This window comes from Caenorhabditis briggsae (assembly GCF_000004555.2).
Source record: "Caenorhabditis briggsae complete genome, chrIV, whole genome shotgun sequence".
In the NCBI taxonomy this organism is placed as follows: Eukaryota; Metazoa; Nematoda; class Chromadorea; order Rhabditida; family Rhabditidae; genus Caenorhabditis; species Caenorhabditis briggsae.
The window spans coordinates 8,622,094-8,630,707 of NC_013487.2; the positions used below are offsets into that span (position 1 = coordinate 8,622,094).

An 8,614-nucleotide genomic window follows, 5' to 3' on the forward strand; every position below is an offset into this window, starting at 1 on the left:
CGAATAAAAACAGTGGGACCTGGAAAATTTCGCGGGCGGTTCCCGGTCAATTTTCGAGGCCTTGCCCCAGAAACACTACGGTAGTAAACGAAACTTATTTCTGTGAATTTAGGGGGATTTTCTGAACAAAATTTAGAGTTCTTGGTATGAAAATGATCGCTAGCATCTTTAGAATCTGTTATTTCATCAAAAAACCAAACTTAATTGCGAAAGTAGCTCGAACGAGGCGAAAAACTGAAATATTACGTTTTGCCGCACTTTTTCGTAGATCAAAAAAAGCTACGCCTTTCAAATTGTCAGGTCCCACTTTTTTTAATTCGACAATATATTTTGAATTTTACACAGTCTAACAACTCTCCCATTATTTTCTTTCCATCTCTTCTTCTTTTTTTTTCTTTTTCTTCTCTAGAATCCATAGAATCCGAGTTGTTTGTGTCGCACATAAAACGTGACGATTGGCAAGTGCAGTGCTCTCACAACAACAGTTTTATCCACTGAACTCATAAAATGGCACATTCCAAATTTCAGAAAAAAAAAGGTTTATTTCAGGTATACTTCGACGAAGCCCTTAACCCGTTTAACTTCTCCAAAACACAACAACAATTACTGATCAATCAAAATCGTCGAATCTTCTTCTAACTTCTTGGCCAAAAAATCCATTCGTTGTTCCTCTTTATCTTCTGAGCATAACGAACATGTCATAGAGTTCCCAGAAGTGGCAACACAGGTATAACATGCCACGTGTCCACACTTCTGACCAATCATCGGAATAACAGCCGGCTTGTCACAAACAACACATTCGATATCAGATCCTCCGATCGTTGAACCGAACTTTCTAACAAGTTTTTGTTTTTTGACGACTCGTTGGCGAATTCTTTCGATGAATGGGTAGGTAAGAAGAATGACGTCACGGAATGCATGCCACATGAGCTCCCGATTTTGGTTATCGTAGTTGACCGATGCTGTAATTTTGACTTATTTTATCTGTCTATTTTGGTCATGTTAATATTTTCATCAAAATTGAATTTATTGTCAATTTTGATACTGTATTATGGATCATCCCCCCGAAAATTTTCTATCATTCTTTCTTTTTCTTTCTCTATCAATCTTTTTTTTGTCTCTTTCTGAATTTGTTTAATTGTAATTTTTTGACTCTTTGGCTCTAGTAAATCGTTTTTTCTTCTCGTTTCTCTCAAGTGATAAGAAGAGCACACGAGTCTTCTCTGTTACACTTTTTGGAGATCTTGAAAACAACAAGAAGAAGGATATGTGACTGCTCTCTGGGCGTGTGTTCCTTACAAATTGTTGGTTGATGGTTGTTCCAGTTACGAAGAGAAAGTATGCTTTCTGTCAGAGTTGAATGGCCACCAGATCGGAGAAAGTATAAGAAGTGTAGAAGGCTTCCGAGCTGAAAAAGGAATTCTGATTATTATTGTTAATCGTATTAAATTTATTCATAATATATTCAAATTATTTAGTTCACAAGATGTAAAAAAACAGTAAAACCTGTAATATAAGCACCATGTGTCAACTAACCAAACACTTCTGATATTATGATGTGCAATTTATTAGTTGACAATTTTTTTGTATCTTTGACACGAATTGAGATAAATTGGATCAAAATTAAACCTCTACTCACTTCAAAGATTGCTTCAAGTTTTGCATAACTCCTGGCAAACTCCATTCTTCCACTCAAATCTGTCAATCGTCGAGTGATATAAGGAAGAAAAACTTCCATCACAAAATGTTGGGTTATCAACTTTGGACTGTATCCCGAATACGCTATATCCATCTGCTCTTGTCCCGGTGATGCACCTAAAATCTTTTTCATTTAATTCCACACTAAATTTCCATCCAAAAACCTCTAGAAAATCGATGAGTCCACAAAACCGCATCCAGAGTCACTTTCAATTCAGGCCGTAATTTTTCAAACACTCTGGAAATCCAAACTGGCATCTGATTGACGATATCATCCACAGAATCTTGAGCAATTGTTCTGATTTCAGAATCGAGAACATGAGCATCCAGTTGATCGACACGAAGGCATTGGCAAGCCATTTTTCAAAAGAATCTTTCAAAATAATTTATGAAAAAGAAAGAAAGATAGTGCAGACGAAAAAGTGAATAGAGGAAACCGGAGAGAGGAACGAGTACAGTGTAGTCAAGACAAAATGGACAACAAGGACGATATCATAAAACAGAGACGGGGAGAAATGTATCGTGGATTGGGTACTTTGGAAAACTACAGTATCGTTCAATAAGATATAAAACAAATTTTCAGTACAAAAACTGGCCAAAGATAGGTGTCTTTCAAAAATAAGCAAATATCTGAAAAACTGTGAAATTTCTAAAAATTCTGTGAATCAAAGTTTTCAATATAGGTCTGTTTTACGCCCTCCACAATTTTTAAAGTGATCGGAAACTTGACAGCCGAGCTCCAGACTCCTAAGAAATTCCGAAACGCCCGGAAATCAAATGAAAATATGTTTTTATATCTTATGCACCGGTACTGTAGGTCAGCTCAGAAAACTTAAATTTTGAAGAGTGCAGATGAGAATAAAAGTTTCATAAAGGTTCGGCAACAACTATGACAGAACAATTAAAATACCGAAAAAACTTTTATTAAACGGCCACTGAGTTTTAACTTTGAGGCGATTTATCTCGGTTCCTGCGAAGGATATGAAAAAGTTGTCTACTGATAAATTGTTTATCATAATGTCAGAAATGTTTTCTCAGTTGACACATGTTTCATATCTTGTATAGGAATTGAGATAACTGAGCTCAAATTTGACAGTGTGGGGCCCTTTTATTACAGGCTTTACGGTGAGGAATTAACAATTTATCTCATAAAATAACTTAAATAGTATAATTTCTGGGAAAATTTCAGATTTTCGGTTGTTCAAAAACATTATCCCCCACCAACCCAACTTATTTTTAGTTTTCAACGACATCTAGGTTATCTTATCAGAGTATTTTGTTTACCCCTTTTGTGCTCTCCTGACCTCTTCCATTGTTATCTGATGCGCACATCTACAATTAATGAACAATGTAAATACAATAAATGCAGATATTATCGCTCTAGATTACCATCATCTGACCTGCTCTTTGGCCTTTTGTGCTCTGGGAACCCCCTTCTAGTGTCTAATACTCTTCTATTGCTACACTATTTCTTATCTACCCAAAAGTGGGCGGAGCATAAGGGTCCCAATAGAGGGGGGTATTTAAAGGCTCAAGATGGGCGAAGAATATTCACTGTGGTCTGCAGAATCATGAAGTCGATTGTCGTTTTCGCTCTTTTCTCTGTCGCTGCTGCTCAATTCGGAGGATATGGACGTGGTAGAGGTGGTCCAGGTGGCCCTGGAGGACCAGGAGGATTCGAAGGAGGACCATCAAATGGGAATGAGCTCACTTATGAAGCAAAAGGAAGACTCATCTGTGGATTGACTGGAGTTGATAAGGTTAGTTTTTTTATTATTTTTTGTATTTCTTTCCATGTTTCTAACTATAGTCTTTTGAGGTTCGTGTCGTTCTCTGGGATCGTTTCCGTGGACGGGAGAACATTGTCTATGACGAGACCTATACCGATGTCGTTGGAAACTTCCGTCTTCGTGCCACCCGAAATGGATTCGATGGAAATTTGATTCAACCATTCCTCACCATCTATCATGATTGCGATGATGCCGCCACTCCAGGACTCCGCAAGATGACTGTTCAACTCCCACCCCAATACACTAATCAAGGATCATTGGCTTTGAAGTCATTCGACATCGGAACATGGAACCTTGAGACTTCTTTCGCTGGAGAAGAGTTGGAAATTCAAGGTGGAGCTCTTGGAAACCGTCCACTTGGAGGAGGAGGAGGATTCCAACAAGGACTCAGAGGACAATTCGGAGGAAACAGAGAAATCTTTGCTCATGGAGGCCGTGCTGAGTTTGGAGAGTCTTCGATAACTGTCTAATTACTGTATTCCATATTACGTGTTTTTTTATTTATGCATCTCAAGACCCGATTCTGATAGACTTTCAATTCAAAAGTGTGTCTTTTTCGTTATCCATCTGTGATAAATAATTTACAGTAACAAGAACAGCATATAACTTCTAGCGGGCGGCTGACGGGCGGCTGACAAACGAGTACACACAATTCAGACGGATTGTCGACAGACCACGATTCATCACACTGCTAGATATTATTTTGGTCTCACAAAAACAACTACCGTAACCTGAAAATATTTGTTTTTCCGTTTTTTTCGTTTTTTACAGTTGTTCGTTTTCTGTTATTTTTCCCCTAATGCGTGGGAAACGAAACATTTTTGAAAGTGAAAGACTGAAAACGCACGAAAATCGAGATTCTAAATCCGGAAAATGAAAACATTTATAGGTTACGGTAGTTGTCGCAGTGAGACCTTCGGTCTCGGCCATCGACATATCTCTTCCGCAGCTCCGACTTTTGCGTACCAACATGATCAACATGATAAACTGCGAATGGACGGCTAACGAACAAATTAACATGTCAATTGAAACGTTGTAAACGGAACGGATTATCGACGGACCTCGATTCATCACATCACTAGAAGAAAGTGTCAAAACTTTCATTGATTATCGTATTCATGGTCTTCTATATTTCTGAACTTTTTGAATTAAACAGACCATAATATAAATATTTTTCATTAAATAAATAAATAATCAATTAAAATTTAACAACATTCATATCCATTTGACGAGATCAGAAAGACCGACTATTGTAGTCGTCAACGTTCTGGAATCCAGCGCCAACCGATCTTCCACCAAAAAACCTTCCATTCATCATGACGAACGCTTTGATGGCTTGAGCATTGGTTGGAAATTCAACGAAAACACGAACACGACGACTTTCATCTTCCTCGTTTTCACTCTGTAAGAGGTAGTATGCATCGAATACAAATAATTAAATGAGTCAACTTACAACATGGACTATCACTTCTACAACCTGCCCACACTTCTCCATTTCTTCTTTGATTTCACTCGCAAACTCTTTCTTTCCTTCTTCTCCAGATACTTCTCCCACATCGGTGAGGTTCCATAATTGAAGGATTTTCGTAGCATTGTTCACAGCTTCCGTTGAGTTGGCAGCAAATGATGGAACTCTAGGAGATTCTCCAACAATGTTACCGGTTCGAGCTCCAACTCTTTCAACCTGCAGAGCTGTACTCATTCCCTGCTCAGACTTTCCGAGTCCTTGTCCTTCCCGATATCCATGCTTCTTCATGATATTCGCTGCGATACCGAGACCTCGGCTGGTTGATTTCCCAAATGCAGGAAGGAAAGATGGAGGTGGCATGAATGAGGATTGTGGTTTATCTTCTGGAATATCATCTTTCTCTTTGACAACTTCAGGTTCCGGCTCCATAAGCATTGTAGGTGGAGCAATGGCTGCTCCCATCGATCGTTTTTTATCCTCTTCTTCATGTTCCCGTTGTAACCGTTTTGCGATTTCTCTTGCATTCTTCTCGCGTTGCTTCCGATCATTCAACTCTTTCGCCAAGATTTCAAAGTTGTTAGGAGTCATCGGAAAGTATTCACACTTGATATGCTCTTCTCCAAATATCATAACACTCTCGTCTGTTGCTGCTTTTGGGAGGAAACTGATATTTTCGGCAACTGGGTTTGCTCGAATTGGTTGGAACGTTTTTGGTGTTGCAGCAGTAGTCATCGGTTTATTTCTTGCAGAAAGATCAATTACTGGTGGTGGAGCAGAAGATTTGATGAGCTTCTGCCTCTGAAACATCAGATGATTTTGAATTGATCAGAGGTTACCGTAATTACCGCTTGTTGCTGTAATGCAGCTTTTCGTTGTGCTAACTGAGACTGCATGAATGCCATTTGAATATTATGCATTGGTTTTGCTGAAAATCTGTGTTGTCTGAAAATCCGCCTACAAGATAATGTTTACCTTGTTTAGCTGGCGGTGGTCCTGTCGGAACATCTTCTTCGTCATCATTGTACATCTCCGTCAAAATATTAAGTTGGATTCTAGAATTTTATTCCTCACCAAGACAAGATATCTTTTCATTCAGTTTTTCTACTGCTTAATTATTATATTATTAATTAAATATCATGATTACTTTATAAACTTTATCAAATTACATTAATCGAGCATACGATAGACATAAAACCTTTTTGAAAGATGTGGGATTTTGAGGACAGTGTAAAAACAGGAAAAGGAATTGAATTTCTAGCGAACGTGACTGATTTGGACGGAAGGGGGTGAGAGAGAATCCTACGATTGCGAGAAATGGGATCGTCTTTAAGGAAAAAGATTCCTTGAAAACGATCTCCCCCTTGCAATAGAAGGAGTGTCGGATGGGAGCATGCGACGGCTTTAAAAGGCGATTATAGCATATGCAATAACAGAAAAAACATGAGATAACTGGCGAAACAAAATTTTCTATCTTTTAACTAAAGTAATCAGTAAACGGCGGACCGCTTGTCGCGTTGTTTTCCACGAACTTGGTTACGATGTTTGTCGGCGGCATCATGAACTGCTAGCTGAAAAATTTGAAACTTTTTTGATATTCTATCAGAGGAAATTAAGCTTACCCTGGTCTGCTTATTAACTGTTCCCTCAGACTCCAGAGGAACCGGGCCTAGATCAAATACGTCTCGAAGAACTTCGTTGGTGAGCAACTGTTGAGCAAGTCCGCCATGAAGCAAGTCGCAAGTCATATCGTAGAACATCTTAATGCCACACGAATCCAAAGAAAGTGTCTGTGATCCAATTTTTACGCTGACTTCTGGAGCATCGTCTTCGTCAGCAATGAAGGCTCGAATGTCTCGAACGGCGTATCTTTGAGCTCTCTTGTCTTTCTTTGTCTTCTTTTTAGAACAGTCATTCATCATGCCGTCGAGAAGGTCTAATACATGTTCTTTATTCGGGAATCTGAATCCGGGTCGAGTGTCTTGCATGAACTCATGTAAAAATGCGAGCGTTTCTGCTGCGGCCAGTCTTGCTTCGAGCTGATTTGACGACAAAATAGTGACGATTTTCGGTTGATCAGCGACTGCCTCATTGATTGTCTGGAAGTCGGCGTCAAGAGTGATGATGCACCAAGCGGCAAGCGAAGTAGCAACCAGTTTGGCATGTCCGTCATCGTTAGCAGATCCAGAAACTTTTGTGTTGGCCCATGCAAATCTGCAGGCCTTTGCATTGGCGGAAACTTGATCATCTTCACTGCAGCAGATCCTGGTAACGATTGCTAGAGAGTTTGCGCAGGTGGTCCGAAGAGAAACGCATCTCGATGCATCCATAAGAATAGTACGCATCTGTGACATTGGCTCGGCGATAAGATCAGAAATTTCCTCTCCAGCTTGAACAGCAACCAGACCAACGAGAGTTGCGAGCAGGTGTGCTTCTGAATCTGTTTTATTGCCCATTCTAGCGGCTACGGACATCATGGTTTCTTTATTCCGGCCGATGAACTCGGGAACATTTTTTGCTCTCAGAGCTAGATTGACTCTATGAAGACCGTCTAGTCTAGTTGTTGCACTGAAAAAAGTTGAAGTTAGAGAGAATGACTCGAAAACGACTTACTTTTTATTTTGTGCTCGTTCCAAGTTGTCGACGAGTTGATCATAAACATCATCCATGTCTTCGACATCACCCATTATAGACTGCATGTCCTCATTATACGTGAATGCAGAACCTTCGCTATCATCAGAATCAGATTCTCTTCTGCCTGATTTGATAGGTCCGGCATAGGCATCCTTGTCCTTATTTTTATTTCCTTTGCTTTTTCCCATCTTTTCGTTATCTGAAAATAAATATGAAAATAAACAGTGTATTTTTGCAATTAAAGATTATAAGCAATGAGGAGAACGAAATTTTCACAAAAAAAATTTCAAGTAGCAGAAAACCTATCGCTGATTCACATGCCTAGTGAGAACCGCTCATGACACACGTGATCGGTTCTCTGTGTTTCAAGAGACCGTTAAAAGTGATCACTTGAAGTTCGAACAACAACAAAAAAAGGTAGATTTCAAGAGTATGAAATAGGAAAATTAAGCTCATCGAACTCCATTTAAGACAAAAAATGATTTCCAGAATTTCCCAGAAAAGACTAACTTTCGTAAGGGTAAATATTGTGAAATCAAACGAATGAAAATGACGGACAAGGATTCACATAACTAAACGGGGTTGTTTTCTGTTACATACAGCTGGGTCTCTAACATCAAGTTGCGAAACAAACAACAACTGATGATGTCAGACTGAAGTAAATATGTGCCAAAGAGTATTGGAAGAAAACCTGGAAAATCAATCGCTCGAGAATTAATAGCTTACTGTTTTGCGCGTTTTTTGAACAGAATCGATAAAGATACAACAAGAAAAGTCAATTGATTATGGCTGAAAAACGAGGTATGTGGTCCGCTGTGGGATTCGCGAGGCGAGACTCTGTTGACTTTTTTGAGACCCCGCAATTTCCGGGGAAAAAAAAATCGGGGAAAAAAAAACCGGGGAAAGTGGGCGGAGTCGAAAAAAAACCGTGCGGCAAAACCGTGCCAGGGTTGCAATTTAGGCTCCGCCCCCTCATGACCGTGCCCAAATGTGCAGAAAAACCCTGCGGCAAAACCGTGCCAGGGTT

General features: G+C 39.5%; 4 protein-coding genes across 4 annotated transcripts; 1 reads left to right on the forward strand and 3 right to left on the reverse strand.

The window, feature by feature from the left end:
• Positions 1-603: 603 nt before the first annotated feature.
• On the reverse strand, positions 604-2,058 carry Cbr-prx-2 (the record flags this gene model as incomplete). Its single annotated transcript, XM_002633314.1, has 4 exons — positions 604-962; positions 1,300-1,408; positions 1,640-1,815; positions 1,863-2,058. 4 exons carry the CDS (start codon positions 2,056-2,058, stop codon positions 604-606), a joined length of 840 nt encoding a protein of 279 aa, XP_002633360.1.
• Positions 2,059-3,269: 1,211 nt separating this feature from the next.
• Cbr-ttr-50 lies at positions 3,270-3,958 on the forward strand (the record flags this gene model as incomplete). The annotated part of the gene is made up of 2 exons (XM_002633315.1): positions 3,270-3,458; positions 3,518-3,958. 2 exons carry the CDS (start codon positions 3,270-3,272, stop codon positions 3,956-3,958), a joined length of 630 nt encoding a protein of 209 aa, XP_002633361.1.
• Positions 3,959-4,722: 764 nt separating this feature from the next.
• On the reverse strand, positions 4,723-5,983 carry CBG06106 (the record flags this gene model as incomplete). Its single annotated transcript, XM_045235628.1, has 3 exons — positions 4,723-4,890; positions 4,942-5,754; positions 5,915-5,983. The coding sequence occupies 3 exons, from the start codon at positions 5,981-5,983 to the stop codon at positions 4,723-4,725; spliced, it is 1,050 nt and encodes a 349-aa protein (XP_045093067.1).
• Positions 5,984-6,443: 460 nt separating this feature from the next.
• CBG06107 lies at positions 6,444-7,775 on the reverse strand (the record flags this gene model as incomplete). The annotated part of the gene is made up of 3 exons (XM_002633317.1): positions 6,444-6,524; positions 6,576-7,521; positions 7,567-7,775. 3 exons carry the CDS (start codon positions 7,773-7,775, stop codon positions 6,444-6,446), a joined length of 1,236 nt encoding a protein of 411 aa, XP_002633363.1.
• Between the last annotated feature and the right edge of the window lie 839 nt (positions 7,776-8,614).